The 23517-nt window shown below is 36.7% G+C and overlaps 1 protein-coding gene across 5 annotated transcripts; it reads left to right on the forward strand.

The window, feature by feature from the left end:
• The first annotated feature begins 2431 nt into the window (after positions 1-2431).
• On the forward strand, positions 2432-19153 carry LOC122056478 (pentatricopeptide repeat-containing protein At1g61870, mitochondrial-like). Of its 5 annotated transcripts, none has more exons than XM_042618450.1 (2): positions 2432-3748; positions 18789-19153. In XM_042618450.1, the coding sequence occupies exon 1, from the start codon at positions 2562-2564 to the stop codon at positions 3729-3731; it is 1170 nt and encodes a 389-aa protein (XP_042474384.1). In that variant the 5' UTR covers positions 2432-2561; the 3' UTR covers positions 3732-3748; positions 18789-19153. The 5 variants fall into 5 exon arrangements, with proteins under 5 accessions (XP_042474384.1, XP_042474388.1, XP_042474389.1 ...); XM_042618454.1 differs by lacking the exon at positions 18789-19153 and adding an exon at positions 18571-18753; XM_042618455.1 differs by lacking the exon at positions 18789-19153 and adding an exon at positions 16880-17935.
• Positions 19154-23517: the final 4364 nt, after the last annotated feature.

The following is a 23517-nucleotide window of genomic DNA, read 5'->3' on the forward strand; positions in this document are numbered from 1 at the left end:
GAAGATGAAAGGACACCTCTTCCCCTTCATCTTCTAGCCCATTTAATTCCTCTATTAATAGAGGAAGAGGAAGAAGAAGAGTCACCTTCCTCTAATATATATACGTCCAAGCCAAGGAAGAGGGAGTTTTGCGGGATCTTATTGTGTGCGAGGTTTGTACAAAGTCGGGTTCATCCCATATGTGAAAGGTCTTTATGCAAAGTTCGTCCATGTATACAAGATTGTAAGAGGAGAACATCTATTAAAGAGGGATTTAGCTCATGGAATCTTGAAGAGCTTTCCGATTTGTTCGTGATCATTCTTCTGACAGCAAGTTATTTTTCGATATTTTCTCCGATCTTCTTCTCCGAGTATCACTATGAGTTTTTTTTTATATTCATATATTTTTCATACTTTAGAACTATCAACAATGTTGGCACTGAACTTTCTAGATGATAACATCTTCAACCAACCTAATAATAGTTAATGGTGATTCCTACATTTTCTTTATTTCTTCAATAAAATTTTATATTTCTAGCTTTCTTTTTTCTCAAATTGTTGCTACCTCAACTAGTAATTTGGTTGAACCATAAAAGAAAAATAAGAAAAAAAATCTCATGCAATTGCTATTTGCTAATAATCTATTTTTCTAACTATGTTTGAATCCATAATCTATTCCATCCATAATTTATCATTTATATAAAATAATAAAGTCATAAATAACATTTTGAAAAAGTGTGAAAAAAATATTACTGAGTAAGTGAGAAGAAGGAAGTCTTCTTAGAGAATTACCAATGAGGGAAAAAGAATATAGAATGCTAATGTGAGAATGAGTCAATAAGATAATCAATTAATTACAAAATGGGAAGGAAAAAATAAAATTCGATGTTGTAGCTTTATATAGAATTTTAAGATGAGAGAATATAATAATTATAATTAATATATAATTAAATTTCGGTGGCCGTTGGAATCAATTGAGGAGCATTGAAGCAGATAATGAAGTAAGCAAAATTTGAAAATCAAAGCATCTGCATGCTCGCATAATTCCGCGATGCAGTTGAGCAGTGTTGTTAGATGTAAATCTTAATTATTAAATCTATTTAATTTTTTTAATAATAATGGTCCTAATTTTATCGGGGCCATAAACAGCTTATTGCTTGAGTTAGACCTGAATACAGTCATTTCGCCCCTGAACAACACAATTGCACAAATGATAAGATAATAGTGGCACAAACATAAATTTCTATGATTTGTTTAGTTCAAATTATCAGGTATAATTTTGATTATGTGATTACATATTTATTTTTTATTTAGTTTTGATAATTCCAAATGAATTTTTTGTTATAAAATTTTTTTAGGTATTTTTATCCCAAAGTGTAAATATCAAAAGATATTTTTAGCTAAATTTTTTTTGTTAATCCTAGAATCAAGAAAAATCTCACTTTTATATGGTTTTCCGATTTAAAATTACATGTCCTTTTTACCTACGTGTCAGATATGAATCATTACTTGAAAATCATCGATTACATAAATAAAGTAGAGTTTCCAATGATAATTTAAAATGGATAATCAAGATTAATCTTCCACCAAATGTACCCCTAAAGTTAATTCCTAACAAGTGTCTTAGCAAGATTAATTCAATAAAGTTTGGTTATGATCGGATCACTTGATACTTTTTGAATTTATGATGGTTGAAAATTTTCAATAGGGTTAAAAAACAAAAACAAAAAACTACCAAAAAAAAAAAAAAAAGACTAGAGGATGGTCCATTTCTAATTGCGATCGACTTGTAACTATAATTTTGTCATAATTAATTGTGATCCTTTCTTGGGTTCATTGTCTCCATCAAATTATAGTTTGGATCGGAGCGGATGGTCAGAGGTCGGCCAGAGGCCGCTGGAAGTGGATAAGTGTCCAGGTTATCGGGCGTTGAATAAGAACCAGCCTCCAAAAAGTCCAATTAAGTCATAACATAGTAAGATGCTTAAAAAAAATCACAACTAATTACGCTATGTAATTAAAAAGTCGAGGCAGGATCTTCTGGATCACTTTTTGTGGTCCAGGGGATGTGCACTCGCATTTGCGGCCGGATCACGACCGCAATCCGGCCGCAAATGGTTGCGATCCCTTCCTGAATTCATCGCCCCCATCAGGTTACAGTTTTTGTTCGGAGCGAGCGGCCAGAGGCGGCCCGGAGGACACCCTTGCTCGGCGCCCAAAAACTTGGCCACTTATCCACCACCGGAGGCCTTCGGGCGGCCTCTGGTCGCCCGTTCCGAACAAAAACTATAACCTGATGGGGTCGATGAACTTAAAAAAGAATCACAATTATTTACGATCTAATCGCGCCTACGATCTAATCACAAATACAAATTACATATCTTCTATACCATAAAAAAAATTATCCAGAAGATATGTGCTCCCATAGATACATTTGGTTTTTTTTATGGAAAGGAGATCTGGTCTCTCGCCGTGACCGGACCCGGCCCCGTTGAATAGTGATATGAGGCGTCAGATCGTTATTACTGCAAACTGCCTCAACCCTAAACCCTCAGAGATCCTCTCTCTCGTCGCTGGTCGGCATGGCAGTCGCCGTCTTTGCTCGCAACCAGCTCCGACACCAACTGCGCCTTCGCGCCTTCTCCTCTTCTTCGGCGTCCTCCATCCCAAACCCTTCCTCCGCGATCGCCAGGAAACGGAAGTCCCGGCCCGACCTCCGCCACATCAGGTCCGAAACTAATCCCTCGCGCATCGTGGACATCTGCCGTGCTGCCTCTCTCTGCCCCTCTTCTTCCCGGCTCCATCGCCTCGCTCTCTCCGACGCCATCTCTACCCTCGCCGAGTCCCGGTCCTTTACTGAAGTGCGCTCGATCCTTGACTCCCTCCCTCCCGCCTCCCTCCCCAACGCCATTGTACTCTTTGGTCAAGCTGGCTTGCACGACGACGCCGTCCGGGCTTTCCAGAAGTCTCCCTCCACCCAAACCCTGAACGCGCTACTCTTCGCCTGCGTTGTCGGCCGTCGACACGATGAAGTCAGCCGCATCTTCAGCGACTTCCCAGGCACCCACGGCATTACTCCTGACATTAAAACCTACAACAATGTCATCAAGGCCTTCTCCGAGTCGGGCACCACCCGTTCATTCTATTCGGTGCTCGACCAGATGTGCACTGCCGGCGTCAAGCCAGACACGACCACTTTTTGCAATGCCCTTGCTGGTTTCTACAAGGAAAAGCAGTTTGACGAGGTCGACAAAGTGTTGGAGCTCATGAAGATGCACGACTGTGACCATGGGCTCTGCATCTACAACTCGAGGATCCAGAGCCTCTGCAAGCTAAAACGCTCAAATGAGGCAATGGCGCTCTTCGAGGAAATGGAAACAAAAGGAATAAAGCCGACTTGGGTAACTTATAACCACTTGATATATGGGTTTTGCAATGAAGGCCGATTGGAGGATGCTAAGAAGCTCTACAGGGAGATGAAGGGACTAGGTCGTATTCCAGTTGACAAATTCTACTTCTCTCTAATACACTTCTTGTGCAAAGGTGGGGAATTTGAGGTTGCACTGGCTGTCTGCGAGGATTCTATGGCACAGAACTGGATCCCAAATTTCTCAACCATGAAGATGCTTGTGAAAGGGCTCATTGGAACCTCAAAGGTGGAGGAGGCAAGGGATATAATGGAAAAATTGAAAGAAAAGTTCCCAAGGAATGCACATATGTGGAAGGAAGTGGAAGAGGCATTTCCCCAATAGTCTGAAAAATCATAGCGGTATGCATTATTGGCTTTTGTCTGCAAGGTGTTTTTGTAGCTTAGATTGGATTTTATCTGATCAATTTTTCATGTGTTGTTCGTGCATATATTTTTTGCCGTAGCTGTCATTCTTCTTGATATGTTCTGTGTACTTGGCAATCAGTTAAACGGTTTTTTGCCGTAGATGCTCCATTTGTTTAGGTCTTGTAAATATTTAATCAAGTTGCTGTCTGGTCCATCGTTTATAAACCCAAATGTGATCTCCTAGGCGGAATTTTAAGTGGACCACTCAACTGTCACATATGGTTTGTAATTTATATATTCCATATGTGACTGCATCCGCAGTGAAAAAAACTTATGCAATTCATTTGGACCAATTTAGAGTAAAACAAATTTATTTTAAACCCTAAGCCACTCTATTTGTTTTCTTATATATAATTGTTGTATTTTGTGTGAATTACACAAACATATTTTTCTGTGGAAATATGAATCAGAGGTCTCACTAATGTACATTATTGTATGTAACTATGTTAGTTATTAAATATTTTTTAATTATGTTATATTGGACTGCCTAGATAACCATCACTACATTGTTAATTTTTTTTCCTTAACAATGATTAACGTCTCCTATTCAACTAAAAGAACATGAGTTTTGTCACCTTCTAGATCTGCATTTTTACATTTGGTTGCCTTTTTCCATGTTCACATTTTCAACCTTGAAACTTATTTGATGTCTATGTTGACGAGTGGCTCATATTTGGATGAAGGGATGTCATGGAAGAAAAATCTGTTAAGATTTTTCGTAATAAAATTCTGTTAAGATTTTATATAACAGAATTTTGTTATGTTTTTCATAACAAATTCTGTTACGTTTTTACCGGGTCTGGGGGTTTGGCAGTATTTATAGGGATCATTGTAAACCCATTGTAGATCAGAAAACACAAGAATCATTAGATGTGATTCTCTTGTGTAGAAGAGAATTCTAATAAAACTTCGGCCGTTTTGTGGAGTAGGCAAGTCGCCGAACCACGGTAACTCTTTTCTTTCTCTTCTTCTTCTCCTTCCTGGTGTTTGCTCTCTTTTGTGCGTCTTTGTCTTGTTGTTCCGCGCGATCTCTTTTCTCTCTTCCTCTTCTTCCGCGGTTCAGAAAGGTTGAGAGGTATTGCCCCTCTCTTTGCGTAACAATTGGTATCGAGCTCGGGTTTTTGGCAGATTTCTTCAACATGTCGGGGACGACTTCTGCGAAGTTTGATATGGTGAAGTTTGACGGAACCGGAAACTTTGGATTATGGCAGAGAAGGGTCAAGGACTTGTTGGTGCAACAAGGCATGGCGAAGGCGCTAGGAGAAAGAAAACCGGAAAGCATGGAGAAATCAGATTGGGAAGAACTTCAGGCGAAGGCAGTAGCAACAATCAGGCTTTGTCTTACGGATGACGTGATGTACCATGTCATGGACGAGGAGTCACCGGTGACAGTTTGGCAAAAGCTGGAAAGCCGGTACATGTCAAAATCATTGACAAACAAGCTGTATCTCAAGCAGAAATTATTCGGGCTGAAGATGACAGAAGGAACCGATCTGAGCCAGCACATCAACGTATTCAACCAGATTGTAAGTGATCTGAAGCGGATTGATGTGAAGATCGAAGACGAAGACAAGGCGCTGATGTTGTTGAATTCTCTACCTTCATCTCCTACGTACGAGAATTTGGTTACTACTTTGATGTGGGGTAAGGAAACTCTCAAATTGGAGGAGATCACAAGTGCGTTGCTAGGTTTTCACCAAAGGAAGAAAACAAGCGATGAAATTTCTCAAGGAGAAGGACTTGTGGTAAATAACAACCAAGAGCGTGGTAGGAGCAAATCTCGACATGGATATGACAACAAGACTCGTTCTAAGTCGAGAAGGAAGAAGGTGATCACGTGCTACAAATGTGGAGGTAAAGGTCATATCAAGAGAAATTGTCCAGAGATAAAGAAATATGTTGCAGAGAACAAAAGTAGTTCGGCAAAGTCTGCAAACATAGTTGAAGAAGAAAATTCAGAGAGCGGTGATGGAGATATGCTATCAGTTATGTCAAGTTCGGAGCAGCTGACGGATGCATGGATTTTAGACTCTGCATGTTCATATCACATGACTCCAAACAAGGATTGGTTTGACACCTATAGGGCAGTGGATTCTGGTTCAGTGTTGATGGGAAACGATGCATCATGCAAGGTTATCGGCATAGGGAATGTCAGAATCAAGATGTTTGATGGTGTGATCAGAACTTTATGTGATGTCAGATATATACCAGAGCTAAGGAAGAACTTGATCTCACTAGGCACACTGGATGGTATTGGTTGTAATTTACAAATCGGTGAGCGGGGTGATGAAAGTCAACAAGGGAGCTCTGACGGTAATGAAAGGACAAAAGGTAGCAAGAAACATCTACAAGTTGATAGGGACTACAGTTGTAGGTGGAGTCGCCTCGGTGGAGTCTGAATCAGATAGTACTGTCTTGTGGCATATGCGGCTAGGGCATATGGGTGAACGTGGGATGCTAGAACTTCACAAGAGAGATTTGTTGAAGGGTGTCAAAACGTGCAAGCTTGAATTCTGCAAATTTTGTGTTCTTGGGAAACAGAGCAAAGTGCAATTTAAGACGGCAACAAACAAGACGGAGGGGATTCTAGACTACGTACATACGGATCTCTGGGGACCGGCCAGTGTAGCATCACGTGGAGGGCACTTGTATTTTGTGAGTTTTACTGATGATTTCTCACGAAAGGTATGAGTATACTTTATGCGTCACAAGTCAGAAACTTTTGCAAAGTTTAAATTGTGGAAAACTGAAGTAGAGAACCAGACCGGAAGGAAGATCAAATGCCTTAGGTCAGATAATGGGACTGAGTACACAGATTCAAAGTTTCAGGAATTCTGTGAGCAGCATGGGATAATGAGGCACTTCTCGGTTCGCAGGACACCTCAGCAGAATGGGGTAGCGGAAAGGTTGAACAGGACAATCATTGAGAAGGCAATATGTCTCAGGCTGAATGCAGGGCTTGCAAAGAATTTCTGGGCGGAAGCAGTTAACATGGCATGTTATCTCATTAATAGATCACCAAGGGCAGCACTAGAAGGCAAAGTATCAGAGGAAGTATGGACAGGGAATCAAGTAAATTACTCTCATCTTCGAGTTTTTGGATGTCCAGCCTATATGCATATATCTAGTGAGGAAAGATCAAAGCTGGATGCAAAGTCAAAGCAATGCATTTTTCTGGGCTATCAGAAAGGAGTTAAAGGCTTCAAGCTTTGGGATCCTAAGGCAAACAAGGTGGTGATCAGCAGAGATGTGGTGTTTGACGAGAAAGCTATGTTACAACGTACTCAGGAAGAAGGAAAGGAAACACCATAAAGCAACAAAGAGAAAGATATTGTGCAAGTGGAGCTAGAGACTCATGACTTCGATGATTCTAGCTCAGAGCACATGGAGCATCGCACTATAGCTAGTGGTAGAACGAGACGAGTCGTAAAACCACCCACTAGATACGGATTCGAAGACTTGGTATCTTATGCACTTACCACTAGTAGCGGAAACCCTACATCTTTTCAGGAGGCAATACATAGCTCTGAGAAGGATAGGTGGACGGGTGCTATGGCAGAGGAGATGGAGTCGTTGCATAAAAATCAAACGTGGGATCTAGTGGAACTTCCTGAAGGAGAGAAAGCTATAGGGTGCAAGTGGATATTCAAGAAGAAAGAAGCAATGTCAGAGGGAGAAGAAGTGAAGTTTAAGGCTCGGTTGGTAGCAAAGGGGTATTCACAAAGAAAGGGGATTGACTATGAAGAAATTTTCTCTCCAGTGGTAAGACATACGTCAATTAGAGCGGTATTAGCTTTGGTGGCACATCACGATTTGTATTTGGAGCAAATGGATGTGAAGACGGCATTTCTTCATGGAAATTTGGAGGAGCAGATTTTTATGTCACAACCTGAGGGATTTAGTCAGTCCGGACAAGAGCAGTTGGTTTGTAAGTTGAAGAAATCGCTCTATGGACTGAAACAATCTCCTAGGCAATGGTACAAATGTTTTGATTCATACATGATTCAAAACGGATATAGGAGATGCGAGTATGACTGCTGCATATATGTGAAGGGCCTTGAAGATGAATCACTGATTTTCTTACTACTATACGTAGATGACATGCTCATTGTTGCGAAGAAGATGAGAGAGGTTGACAAATTGAAGAGGCTACTGAGCAAGGAATTTGACATGAAAGATTTGGGAGAGGCCAAGAAGATTCTTGGGATGGAGATTCACAGGAATAGAGTTACAGGGAGATTATGGTTGTCTCAACGTAGCTATGTGGAGAAGGTGTTGGATAGGTTCAACATGAAGAATGCAAAGTCGGTGAGCACACCCCGGCGTCAAGTTATCCACACAGTGTCCAAAGACGGATGGCGAGATCCAAGAGATGTCAAAGGTTCCTTATGCCAGTGCAGTTGGTTGTCTGATGTATGCCATGGTTTGCACGAGACCAGATTTGGCGCAAGCAGTTAGTATGGTAAGCAAGTTTCTCTCAAATTCTGGTCGACCACATTGGGATGCAGTGAAATGGATTTTCAGATACTTGAGAAATACAACTAATTATGGCATCATGTTCATTCAGTTATTGGATATGTGGATGCAGACTATGCAGGAGATTTAGATAGGAGGTCTACTACGGATTGTATTCATTGTGGCGAGAGGACTGTTGTTGGAAATCTATGATACAATCTATTATTGCATTGTCCACTACGGAATCAGAGTACATGGCAGCAGTTGAAGCAGCAAAGAAGCTTTATGGCTTACGGTTGGTTGGGTGTTCAGCAAGGTGGAGTCAAGTTGTTATGCGATAGTCAGTCTTATCTATTTGGCGAAGAATCAGGTGTATCGTGCGAGAACCAAATACATTGATGTGAGGTTTCACAAGATCAGAGAGTTGATTGCTTTTAGAAAAATTCAACTTGAGAAGGTTCACCAATGTTGCAGACAAAGCCGGTGACCGTAGAGAAGTTTAAGCATTGCTTGAACTTGATCCATATCTCTAGATGCTAGAGCATGACTTGGAGTTTTTGGTCAGATATTCGTATTCTTTGAATTTGCCAAGGTGAAATTGCGGAGAGTGGGGGTTTGGACATTATTTATAGGAATCATTGTAAATTCGTAATAAAATTCTGTTAAGATTTTATATAACAGAATTTTGTTATGTTTTTCATAACAAATTCTGTTATGTTTTTACCGGGTCTGGGGGTTTAGCAGTATTTATAGGGATCATTGTAAACCCATTGTAGATCAGAAAACACAAGAATCATTAGATGTGATTCTCTTGTGTAGAAGAGAATTCTAATAAAGCTTCGGCCGTTTTGTGGAGTAGGCAAGTCGCCGAACCACGGTAACTCTTTTCTTTCTCTTCTTCTTCTCCTTCCTGGTGTTTGCTCTCTTTTGTGCGTCTTTGTCTTGTTGTTCCGCGCGATCTCTTTTCTCTCTTCCTCTTCTTCCGCGGTTCAGAAAGGTTGAGAGGTATTGCCCCCTCTTTGCACAACAGATGTCTACTTTGCTGAAGTCTGTGATGATGAAATGAAAAGAAATACATTTTATGATCAAGCATACAAATCTTTTTACCATTATTTTAAGGCTATAATATGTCATTATTTGTGAGGGAGACAAATGACAAACTCCATAAAAAGTCTATTAACGTAGAAATAAAGGTTCTAAAGCTCAACTTATAAGTTGACATATCTTGGAAGATGATAGACTTGCTTGGGAAATGATTTAAAGTTCATGAATTCCAAATGGTTGAAGTCAAAAGTCAAAAGCTAACATTAAATGTACAACAAAAATGCTTCAACTTCCTATGCTTGGAAAATTGTAGTATCTTTATAAGTCATTTATGTTTCTTATGTGTGAGTCTTTTAAGGTTCCTATGTGTCTTTATGAGGCCTTCGCTTAAGTGCAGCGAGGCGCAAGCCTTGTGCTTTAGAGACCTCGGAAGCACATGAGGTCTTTGAAGCGCGCTTCACTGCACTTCACGCAAAAGCAAGTAGAAACTTTCCTTTCTTTTAGTTTAAAGCCCTAAACCCTCTTTAAATCAATCGTTAAGTTGATTGGTTTGCCTCTTGTCTGCCTCTCACCGCTGGAAGCGTTTGCCTCTCGATCATTATTAAGAATCTTCTTTTTTGTTAATTTTTTTTTACCTTGTTGTATTTTTCTAGCATCCCATGTCGGAGGCGTCGCAATGCCCGCAGTTAGTGTGGAACTATGGATGATCGAAAACTTAGGTCGGATTTGATTAATTTAATCAACTCTCAACTTAAATGGGATAGTTCGAATAAGTTTTCATAAATCTTAATTAAATTATCCAAATAAAATATATAAAAATATATTTGAAATTAAAAAAATTCTAATAAAATTTATTCATTTATATAAATCAGATTTATATTATAATAATAGTCTTTTTTGTTTATTATGTTTTTTTCGTAAAGCGTACGCTTCGCTTAAGCCCCAAGCAAGGTTTACAATCTTGACCTGTACCGAGATTTCGGTCCTAGACTGGAACGATTCAGTTTCGGTATTGTATCGTGCAGTGCCGATACGGTTTCGGTATTTTTTATTTATATATAGTAATTATTAGATAAATATGTTTGTGGTGTATAATTTAAAAATAAGTTGTATATTGATTTTATATAAATTCTTAATTATTGGACAGCTTAATACGGTTAGAAAAGATAACTAAATATAATTTTTTTTAAAAAAAATTAATTTATCAATAACTTGAATTAAAAGTGATACATCATAGTATGTTACCTTACTAATACCAAAAATAGTGGCGTGAATCAGATGAAAACATAGATGAAAGCATCGGTTCTTGCAACATTCTACTTAGATTAACTCTATAGTTCTCCAACGTCCAGATTAAATAATCATCTCATGACATGCAATATTGATTTCTTCACATGTTCATCAACTTGTCTCAATTCATCACTGTAGGTTGAATTTGAACTGACACCACTTTGATAATAATAATAATAATAATAATAATAATAATCTAATTTATTTTAAAAAAAATAGATTTTTTTAGAATTTTTAAATAAAATTTAAAATAGTAAAAATAATTTTCAGAATATTAATTAATAAAATTTATTTAATTTTTTAATTTGAAATATATTTTTTATATTTTATTTGGATAATTTAATTAGGGTTTATTTTAATTTGAAAGATAATTTAAAATATCACCCATAAGTTGGGAAATGTTTGAATTAATTAAATCATTTTTAATTTTCTTTCGTCGTTTTCGCCTAATAGAAGAAGGGGAGCCTTGGCGCAACGGTAAAGTTGTTACCATGTGACCAAAAGGTCACGGGTTCGAATCCTGGAAATAGCCTCTTGCAAAAAGCAGGGTAAGGCTGCGTACAATGGATCCTTCTCCAGGACCCCGCATGGCGGGAGCTTCGTGCATCGGGCTGCCCTTTTTGTTTTCGCCTAATAGAAATGTGAGCACCTCGCACGGCGCCGGAGGCGTCTCGTGATGCCTCCGGTGCCTCCTACGACGCCACGACGAAGAGGGATCGGAGGCGCCTTCAGGACGCTTGGTCTTGTGATGCTTCCGGTGGCGCTGGAGGAGTTTCGCGATATCTCCGACGCCTTCGGTACACCTCCGTCGCCTCCAATACTCTATCTCCATTGGTTTAGGTCAAATTCTACTGACTCCGCCGTCATCGCTGCTTATTCCTTTTGTCTTATGTCGCGTGACACACGAAATTATCCCGCCTCCTATGCCGGTTTCGCTCATGTGGTGGAATGGTAAAATCCATCCATGTCGGGCGGCATGGAATGGTATTTTAATTGTTGGCCCCAAGACCCTTGAGCTTTTTTTTTGCGCCTTGTGCTTTTGACAACTATGGTCCTTTGCGAGTCCTATTGTAAATTAGTGTATTGCTGTAATGTTGGGATATAAAATAGATATCAAAGTTTTAAGAGTTCTCTTATGTTGTGTTATACAATCTTCTTATGGTGTGATGTCTAGGAACACTTAGTGTGATACCGAAGTTCCTATAATCCCTCACCACTCCATACTCAATTTTTACTCCCCAAAATTTCCCAACACTCAATCTCTTCTTGTGCTACATCATATTTGGTATTAGAGCCTAACTTAATATCTACAAGATTCGGGAGGAGCTTTAGAGGAAAGTTGACTGATAGTCAACGTGATGAGATACTTATTCGCATGATAGAACAACTTAATGGTATGCAAGTTCGTCTAAATGGTGTTGAAGCCATGAGTGCAAGGAGAGCAAGGAGAAACATCTCAAGCAAACAACTTGATTCAAGAAGGGTTTCCAACACCTCAACAATAACCTTTTTTTTGAGAGGGATAGACGATTTCTTGAGGTAGAAAATGAATACCAAGATGTTGATGGAGATATCACAAAGAAGGTTAGAATTGAAGTGCCATATTTCAAAGGGAAAGTGAACCCTACTTTATTTGCTAATTGGCTGGTAGCAATAGAAGAATATTTTGATTAGTACGATATGTCAGATGATAGAAAAGTAAGGTTTGCTCGAATAAAGCTTGTAAGTTTGGCAAAGATATGGTGGACTAGTGTTGAAGCAGACATAAGGAGATTAGGGCAACCACTAATCAACTCATGGTAGGAGATGAAAGTCAAACTACGAGATAAGTATTTGACTACAAATTATTATGACAAATTATGTGATCAGCGTATTAATTTAAAGCATAATCACTTGTCTGTAGCTGAGTATATGCAAAAGTTCGATGAGTTAAATTGTGACGATCCTAGATAAACTCTTGCAAGGTTTAAAGTTGGATTAAGACAACCAATTTATAGCCTAGAACAAGCTTTCCAAGTTGCCTTGGATATGGAGGACTATTTGTGTTATTCATTTGGTAAGAAGCTTGGAGTTTTAACAATGAATAAAAGAATTCATAAAACCAACCAACAAGTAAGAGGTAGATTCGCCAACTCATTTAATCAACAAAGTGACTCTAAACCACCTTTGAAACCAACCGAATTAAAGAACAAGTGCATCATATGTTTCAAGTGTCAGCAACCGAGTCGTATGACTTATAATTGTCCTAAAAAGAATCTACTTATTGAGATAGAGCATGAAGATGATGCTGAAAATTAAAGAGTAGAAGGGGGTGAAAATTCTTTTGATTATAGATTTTATATTGATGATGATTTGGAAGAAGATTAGGACACTTCTTTGGCAACTATTGTTAGACATATTCTTACTACTCCAAAAGTCGATGGTGAAGATTGAGACACTTCTTTGGCAACTGTTGTTAGGCATATTCTTTCTACTCCAAAAGTAGATGGTGAAGATTGGTGACGAGCGTCTATTTTTCAGATGTTGGTTTGTTGTGGGAATCAAGCACATAAGTTATTCATTGATAGAGGAAGTTGTATGGATGTTGTCTCAACATCTATGGTAGATCGCCAGAAGCTTATTACACAGCCACATCCCCAACCATACAAGATCGGATGGATAGATAACACTTCTATTCTAGTAACACAACGCTGTCTTATTTCTCTTTCTTGTGAAAATTATAGTGACTTCATTTGGTGCAACATTATCCCTATGAGAGCAACTCATACTTGTTGAGAGACCTTGTTTATATCAAGATGTGCATCATTATGGCAGAGAGAACACATACATTTTCATGTTCAACAACAAGAAAGTATTATTGAAACCCATGCAGACTGGTGAAATGAAGAAATACAAGCAAGAGAAGGCAAGGAATGTTACTAATAATGGAAATTCTCTTCGCATTCTAACCAAGAAAAATTGAGAGCAAAGAAAGTTCTACTATATGTGCCCTTATAATCAAAGAAGTTAAAGAAGAATTTGTTATCGAAGCTTCCTCATTTCCTCCGGAAATCACTATGTTATTGAATGATTTTTTTGATGTGACTGCAGGAAAATTACCTAGTGAGCTTCCACCAATGCGTAAAATTCAGTACGCTATTGATTTTACGTGAGGTTCACAACTACCCAATCTATTAGCCTATTGAATGAATCCAAGCGACCATGCAGAATTGAAGAGGCAAGTATGAATTGTTGTCTAAGGGTTGCATTCGGGAAAGTTTAAGCCCATGTGTTATCCCTGCATTGTTAACACCAAAAAAAAGATCATTATCAAATATCGATTTTCAATTCCCCACCTTGATGATATGGTGGATATGTTATCAAATACGCAAAAGGTTTGGAGATCAATGGTAGATAGCTTTCAAGACTAAAGATGACCTTTATGAATGGCTTGTCATACCTTATGGTTTATCCAACGCTCCTAGCACATTTATGCGCTTTATGAATTAGGTACTACAATCATTTATCGGAAAGTTTCTTGTTTTTTTCGATGGTATCTTTATTTTCAGCAAGGATAAAGAAGATCATCTTATCCATTTGCAAAAAGTCATGAGAATTCTTTGCAGAGAGAAGCTCTATATAAATTTAAAGAAATGCTTCTTTATGACTTCCTCTGTGGCATTATTGGGCTTCATGGTGTCGTCCAAAGAATTAGAGGCAAATCCTATTAAGTAAAAGTCATCCAAGAGTGGTCATTGCCTAGGACACTACAAGAAATCATAAGTTTTCATGGCCTAGCAAAATTTAATAGGCGTTTCATTAAAAATTTCGGCACTATTATGACCCCTATATTTGGACCAACACAGCTTCACAAGATTTGCAATAAGTAAGAAAAAGATTGGTTAAAGCAACTGTTCTTCAACTACCAGATTTTTCAAAGGTCTTTGAAGTGGCATGTGATGCATCTAATGTTGGAATTGGAGGCATATTAAGTAAACAAGGGTATTCTATTGCATGTTTTAGTGAGAAGTTGAATGAAACGAAACAACGGTATTCCGCTTATGATAAAGAATTTTATTCAAGATTTATGTTATTGGCGACACTACATCCTTTCACAAGAGTTTGTTCTATATTTTGATCACCAAGATCTTCAATATATCAATTCTCAGCAAAAACTAAGTCATCGACATGGGAAATGAGTCTCTTTCTTACAAGAATATACCTTCATAATCAAACACAAATCTGGTGTTGAAAATAAAGTAACTGATGCACTTAGTAGAGCGGTATATATTCTTTCTTCTATGGTTATACAAGCAGTGGGATTTGAACTACTTAAGAAAGAGTACCCTTTGTGCAAAGATTTTAGCAATATATTTGTTGCATTAATTGCGGGACAACATGGAGATTTCTTAGATTTTTTGCTGCATAATGATTTTTTCTTTAAGGGAACTCAATTTTCTTTGACTAATACTTTTCTTCGTGAACAAGTGATATGGGAGTTACATGCTAGATGGGCAACGAGTCATTTTGGAAGGGATAAAACAATTGCAATGGTTGAGGATCGTTTCTATCGGCCTAGCCTTAAGATAGCCAAGATTGTCTCTCAGCACATGCCAATTATCTAAAGGAAGAAAGCAAAATACTGATTTATATATGCCTTGTGCCACACAAACCATGGCAAGATCTAAGGATGGATTTTATGCTTGGTTTGCCTAAAACTAGTAGAAGACATGACTTTACATTTGTAGTGGTGGATCAGTTTTCAAAAATGGCTCACTTCATTCCATGCTCAAAGACATCAGATGTTGTTCACATTGCTAAACTTTTCTTCAAGGAAGTTGTTCGTTTTCATGGGTTACCATTAACAATTGTTTCTGATTATGATGTGAAGTTCACATGCTACTTCTGGCGAATCTTATGAAAATTGATTAATACAAAGTTGAAGTTTTCTTCTTTTCATCATCAAACAGATGGTCAGAAAGAGGTAGTCCATAGAAGTTTGGGCGATTTACTTTGTTGCATGGTTGGAGATCATGTTACTACATGGAATCAAATTCTTCCCATGACAGTTTGCATATAATAGTTCGGTGAATATATCTACTAGATGTGGCCCATTTGAAATTATTACAAGTATGCTTCCTAGAATGCCAATTGATTTGGTTCCTTTACCATTGGAGTCAAGCCCAAGTGCTGAAGCAGATGCTTTTAGCAATCACAAACAAGATATACATGACACTTTTAGTAATCACAAACAAGATATACATGATGTCAAGCAGAAAATTGCTCTAAGCAATGAAAGATATAAAACACATGCTGATTTGAAAATGAAGTTTGCTAAATTTGAGGAAGGCAATATGGTTATGGTTCGTATAAGAGGCCAGAACAATATCCAAGAGGGGTTTATAAGAAACTTCATTCAAGGAATGTTGGGCCCTATAAAATTTTGAAGAAAATGAGCTCTAATGCCTATTATGTCTTTGAGCTACCAACAAACATGGGTATTAACAATGTCTTCAACATTGAAGATCTCACTTTATATTCTGAACATGAAGATATTATGGCAAGTAATGCATAGAATGTTCGTTTGCCATCAATTTAAATATTGAAAGACAACATTGAAAAAGTAATTGATCATCAGATTGTGTTTTTAAAGGAAAATGGTTATCAAAAGTATCTTGTCAAATAGAAGATAGGACACCTTTTTGAATGCATATGAATTATTGATAATGAATTTCAACGGCTGAATCGAGACCTTTATGAAAGATTCCAAAAGCTCGCCAGGGATGAGTTTTTCTCACCTGGAGAGGGTTGATGGAGACAAGTAGCAAACTCCATTAAAAGTCTTATAAATGCAAAAATAAAGGTTCTACAGATTGACTATTAATTTGGCATATCTTGGAAGATGATAGACTGGGAAATGATATAAAGTTCATGAATTCCAAAGGGTTGAATCAAAAGTCAAAAGCCAACATTAAATGTCCAACAAATATCTTTCAACTTCCCGTGATTGGAAAATTGTAGCATCTTTATGAGTCTTTTATGTTTCCTATGTGTCTTTATGAGTCTGTTGTGTTTCCTGAGTCCATCTACTAGCATTTATATTTCATATGTGTCTTTATGAGTCCTTTGTGAGTCCTATTGTAAATAAGTGTGCACCTATAATGCTGGGATAAGAAATAGATATCAAAGTTTTAAGAGTTCTTTTAGGTTGTGTGATAGAATTTCCCTATGATGTGATGCCTAGGAACCCTCAGGTGTGATAATTAAGTTTACTATCCCTTTACCACTCCATTCCAGATTTCTACTCAAGCCTCCCAACACTCAATCTCTTCTTGTGCCACATCAACATGACAAGCGAAATTGCTCAAGTATGACAAATTTGCAAGACAAGTCTCCAATACTGGAAGTATAATACAGATGTAGTATAATGAGATTAGTGCCATGACAAAAGGCATTGAGAAATACAGATGTGACTGTTTCTAACTGTAAATTGTTTTATACCATTAGGGGATGCATTGACCTTTTATTTTAATTTTTGCATGGCAAAAGGTATGACATAACATGGAAAGTCAGTAACACTACTCAATATCAGTGAGTTATTTCAGGCTTTCTACTTGTGTTTCACTTTCTGGGATTATTTGTTTAAATTTTTATCTTGGAAGAATACTTGACAGCTATATCTTTTATCATGTTTCTCTTTATCACTTTCTAGTTTCTATTTGATCTAGCAGAGACATTATCTACTTAAAGTTGATTGGTTTTGCCATATCATGATTGATTGCTACTCAATATCAGTGAGTTATTTCAGGCTTTCTACATGAGTTCTCACTTTCTAGGGCTTATTTGTTTGAAGTTTTATCTTGGAAGAATACTTAGCAGCTAGATCTTTTACCATATCTCTCTTCATCACTTTCTAGTTTGTGTTGCTCTAGCAGAGACATTACCTGCTTAAAGTTGATTGGTTTTGCTATGTCTTGGGCGATTAAGTATGTCATTGTGGAACCTCTTTACCTTATTTGTTATACTGATTCAAAGTGGTCAATCAATAAGTCATGTATGGCATAACATGATTAGTGCCCTTTAATGTATAATAGCCAATGGAGTTTTTTTGCTTTTCTTAAGCATTATTATAACTTATAATAGTTGTGTTATGGGTTAAGTGCCACACAGGGTATTGTTTTGCCAATCATGTATAATAGTACAAGTGGTCCTCTTTGTCAATAACACAATACAAGATTTACCTCTAAAATTCTCTCTTAGAGATAGAGTTTTCTTCTTCAATTGCCTTCGAGGAAGATCACAAGCTGATATGATGGTGTAGCCTCCCTTCCCTCTACTGTTTTAAAACCCTAGTTTTTTCTCTCCTTCTAGCCTCTCCTTCCCTATGAGAAAATTTGATATTTTTGCTATCTTGTTTGTTGGACAATATAGGGAATTTCGTTATTTTTCCAATGTCAAATGACTATCTCTCTAAGAGAAATCTCTTTTAGGGAAGCCAACTTTGTCCAAGCAAGTGAATATGAGAGTTATATGCTGAGAGATAGCAAGTCATTTTGGAAGGGATAAAACTATTGCAACGGTCAAATATTATTTCTATTGGCCTATCTCTGAAAAAATATAGTCAGGATTATTTCTAGATGTCGCAAATGCTAGTTATCTAAAGGAAGAATGAAAATAGAGGTTTGCCCCTCTGCTACACAAACCATGGCAGGATCTAAGCATGAATTTTGTCCCTTCGTTGCCCAGAACCATTTGATGACATGACTATATTTGTGGTGGTGGGTCCTTTTCTAAAAAATGATGCATTTTATTCATGCCAATAGAGGTTTCGGTGATTTGCTTCATCGCCTGGTTAGAGTATATGTTTGCCATATTGGATCAAGTTCTTCCCATAACTGAATTTGCATAAAACAATTCTATAAATGGGTCCGCTAGACGCAATCTTGAAGTGGGGCAACATTAGTAATTCATTGATTCCTGTGTTACAGGCGCCCAAGATGTTGAGCCTGAATGGCATTCATATGTTCAACTTTATCTCATAATTTGTTCGAAGTCCATGCAATTTATTCTCGCCGGAAAACTTTATTCTTCATGAGGATCATTTTGGAGAGGGTTTCAGTGTCTACTTTCAAAGTCACAACCATAATGATCTTTCTATATTTGTATTGCATTTTATCCACAATAATCAGAGACTTGAAATTTGCAGGAGCTCTTGCGGGTTACACAATCGAATTTGTTTTCCAAATAAATTAGCTTCTCCATTTATCTGAAAATCCTAACCGGTCAAGGAGTGCGATCCATTGGATCATGAGGTCAGTTGCTGCTTTTGGTCTTAGATCCCGTTTTTTCAGGAATCAGAGTTTTGGTGGTGGTGATCTTTTGGTGGTTAATTGTAATGGTCACATATGTGGTTGTGTTGTATCCCAGAAATGAATCCTATTCGATTGAGGACCTCGAGAAGAAAAAAAGATTAAAAACATTTCTCATTTTGACAAAGTTATTCATTTTCCGCGAACTTAAAAGAATAAGCATGTAGTTATTCTGTGGAGGCTCCAAATGTGCATTTTTGTATTGTACCGTGCGAGATTTATTGTTAAAGAAAAGCTACTTCATCTTAAGTAGACTCCAACAGTCCAGAGGTTTTTGATGAACTTAGCCCTTAGAAGTTTTCTATTGACTATTGCGTAAATCGGAAAGCATATTCGTAGTAGATGATTAGTGTTCTTGGATTAATTATCTATTAAGATAAATTTATCTATTAATTTGTTGAATGGAAATTTAACTTTTAAATGTTTGAAAAATTAAAAAGGTGTTCTATCTCTGTCCCGGGTTAAATTTAACTATTAATTATGACCCAGTTTGGAAGGCCAAATTGGTCCAAGTGACCATAGCTTGGTTTGGTTGACCAGACCTAAGTTGGTCCCGGAGATTAGAATAAATCTGATCAACAAAAAATTGACATTATCTAGTTCGAGCAAATCAATCTTCGGATGAGAATTGACTGACATCTAAGCGACCAAAATAGTTCTAGGCGACTGACGCAAAAGTTAGCATGAACTTCAATTGAAGATGATCATGTTTGCAGCAGAGTCAGTGGATGTTTAGTTGATTGGAAGGGATTCTAGTTGACCAGAAAAGTGTCAATCGAGCTTCATAAACGAGGAGTCGAGATAGATGCTTCCATCAACAATTATAATCAACTGCAAGGTACCTTAAAGGTTAAAGTACTCAAGTCTTGCTCATGTTATTTAAGAAGTGTCAGGAGTTGTGCTGTGGCATTCAGGGTTTCAAGCCGGATTAAACATGAGTTTATTTTATTTATGTGTTTGTGTTTTTTTATCTATTTATACTTGTAGTTGTGCCTCTGGTCCAGAATCTTTTGGACCAAAGAAGGCCCTGCATGTTCATTGGTAGGATGAACTGGACCCCACCTATTTAATAAGTGGGGTACAGTCCACCCATCCAATGAACATGCAAGGATCCAGAATTAGTCCAGGGATCCTACCAGAGGATCCCTGCTCTACTAAATCTATGAGAGGTTCTTCTGCCTTTGAAAGGTGTTCGAAAAAGACAAAGGAAATAATAGACTCACGTTGAATATACAGCCCTGGAATAGTTTCCCGAGGGTGTTAGCCAAGTAAATTTTCTATGTCTTTATCTTTTATTTGTACTTTATTATTCTGCTATGTTATTAACTTTGATGGAACAAACTAAAGAAGTATATGCTATTCACCCCTCCTCAAGCGTAAAGATAAATCCTACCAGCACCACCTGGTTCTGAACCTTCAAAACTAGCACCATATGTTCTAATTTCATGGATAAGTCATGTTTCCCTAATTTATCCTGGTAATCGGTGGAAAATATTTGTGAAGCCGAGTAGTCTACCTCCAGGATTAGTTAGGTTATAAGATCTGAATATCTGGGTTAGTAAAAAAATAGACTGATTGATAGACTATATTTGATTCATGAAGGTTGCTTAGCCTAATAGAATAAACCAATCGGACAAATTCAAATGCCCTATCTAACTTACCCAACTTAGCCCAACTAGAACAATTGACATCCCTAAAAGTTCATAGATAGAGTGAAAGGAGTAATCTTATCTAGGGTTAAGCAATTGGTTTAAAATCAAACTGACTAAATCGATTAAATCAAATAAATAAATAAAATGAACTAATCAAACCAACCAAACTTTCTAACAAAAATTGAACAAATTGAATTAATAAAATATTAATTTATTTGGAGAGTCTGACACCCACCATTGTGGTACTAATTTATAGTTGATTATTTCAGCTAATTTTTGAAAATCAGTACTACAATGGTGTTAAATTTAACTTAATTCAGTTTAATTGAATTAGGAGTTTTAAAATCGAAATAGAACTTAATTATCTGAAATAGTCATTTTTTTAATTGAAAATTAATTTTCTTATAGTTAGGAAGAGGAATAAAAAAGATTTGTAAAGATTGTAAGATCATCGTTGGAGAAATCTTAACTACCAACATAGGTTAGTAATGTTAGATATATGTCTCAATCATAGTATCAATAGAAGAAAAATATACATGATTCCTAAAATTAAGTGGTGGAAGTTAAAGATGAGAAGCAAAAATATGTAAGGAGAATGTAGTAGTACAAGCATTATTAGAAATATATGGTAATTCTAATACGACAATGGATAGATGATATCAAAGTTGAAAATAGTAACCAAGAGTATATTTGATGAGTCAAAGGGATATACACACTAAATAAGGAATCTTGGTTGTGGAATAAAAAAGTATAAGAGAAAGTAAAGGAAAAATAAGCAACCTATAACGAATTATATATTTATAAGAATGAGAAAATCTTTAAAAAATATATAATAACTAAGAAAGAGGCTAAACAATTAGTGAATAGAGTGAAAAATGAAACTTTTGAATGATTATATTAAAAATTAGATTAAAAAGGGGAAACTGACATTTATAAAATAGTTAAATTCAGCAAAAAAGATAAGATATCTAATCCAAATAAGTTGTATTAAAGATAAATATAATATGTACTAGTAAATGATAGAGAAATAAAAGAACGATGGAAGAGATATTTTCATCAACTTTTTAATAAAAGTTTAGGTAACCAACTTAACTTAGGTAATTAAGTAGGTCACATGAGTATATAAATTTAAATTTTAAACGTAAATTCAAACTTCAGAAGTAGAACAAACTTTAAATGAGATGTAAAATGGAAAAGTCATTGAATCAGATGATATTCTAATAGAGGTATAGAAGTGCTTAGAGAAATAATGTATTGAATGACTTACAAAATTATTTAACATAATATTACAAATAAAAAAAATCTATTAATGAAGGGTAAGTACTCTAGTTCTCTTATATAAGAATAAGGGAGACATACAAAATTATGTAAATTATAGGGATATTAAACTAATGACTCATACCATGAAACTTTGAAAAAGAATAATAAACAAAAATTAAGGAAGAAAACCACGGTAATCGAAAGTCAATTTATGTTCATGCTTGGAAGGTCGACAATAGAACTATACATACAACTAATTGAAAAGTATCAGGAGCAAAAGTAAGATCTATACATTATACTCATTGGGTTAAAAAAAAAAGCTTATGATAGAGTCCAAAAAAAAATTATATGAAAAATTCTATAAAAGAGATGTGTTAGCGTAGTATATACAACTAATTAAGGATATGTATTAGAGTGTAACAACCAAAGTGAAGACTTTAGAAGTATTAACTGAAGAATTTCTAATAAACATAAAATTACATCAAGGATCAACTTTAAGTCCCTATTTTTTTACACTAATCCTCGACGAACTCACTAGGTACATTCAAGACACAGTACCATGAAACATGTTATTATAGATATTATTTTGGTAGATGAGACATGTGAATAGATAAATGCTAAACTAAAATATGAGCTAAAACACTATAAATGAAAGATTTCAGCCTTAGTAGAGTAAAAATAAAATATATAAAATTTAAGTTTAGCAATATGACTTTTTACCAAAAGGAGTGACTACGTTTCCTTATTTAACAAAAGAAGCACCCTAGTTTCAAAACTACCAAAAAGAGCACAAAAATAGTGTTATTCCCTTCCTACCCCTCCCGCCAACCTCATAAATCCCCTCTCTCTAAATGTTGTTTTCTAATGCATCCCCTGGTGGGCCTGATATGGAAAAATATTAGGCTCATGCTGGGCCTGATGTGAAAAAATATCAAGCCCGCGCTAGGCTTAATACGATGGGCTTGATATGGGAAAATATCAGACCCTTTTTAATTATGGAGAAAGGGGATGTATTGGAAAACGACGAGAGAGAGAGGATTTAAGAGATTGGCGGGAGAGGTAGAAAGGGAATAATACTATTTTTAATACTCTTTTTGGTAGTTTTGAAACTAGGATGCTCCTTTGGGTAAATAAGAAAATGTGACCGCTCCTTTTAGTAAAAAATCGTTAGCAATATTAGACATAATAAGACAATTATTAAGATAGGAAATGATGAGTTATCTGTATTAGAGAGCCTAACGGTTGTGTCATGACATGTTTCACAAAACACACAACGGAAGCAAAATAATAAATCCTTTTTATTACATCACACATAACTCATACATGTAGGATACAACATATAAAGTTTTACAACTAAATTATACTTACGAGTTTGTTATCAAACCTTGTAGATAGCATTTGATAGCTTCACAAGGTTGGCTTCCATTGGAATCAACGAGCAAGCTTAGTGAATCTTGCCTCTACTAGTATCCATGTTGCGTTATCCTCGAGATGACTTCGCTAAATCATGAGTCAGTGTCTCCACTTCGATATTAGCTAAAGGTGGGAAACCAAACGATTCGAGAGAGGAATCATGACTAGACAATCTGGCGGTACAAATCGAGGTAAACAACAGCCATACGGCTGCTGTTCGGAAGTTGGAACCTTGCTGCCC

This window comes from Zingiber officinale, chromosome 3B, assembly GCF_018446385.1.
Source record: "Zingiber officinale cultivar Zhangliang chromosome 3B, Zo_v1.1, whole genome shotgun sequence".
NCBI classification, from domain to species: domain Eukaryota; kingdom Viridiplantae; phylum Streptophyta; class Magnoliopsida; order Zingiberales; family Zingiberaceae; genus Zingiber; species Zingiber officinale.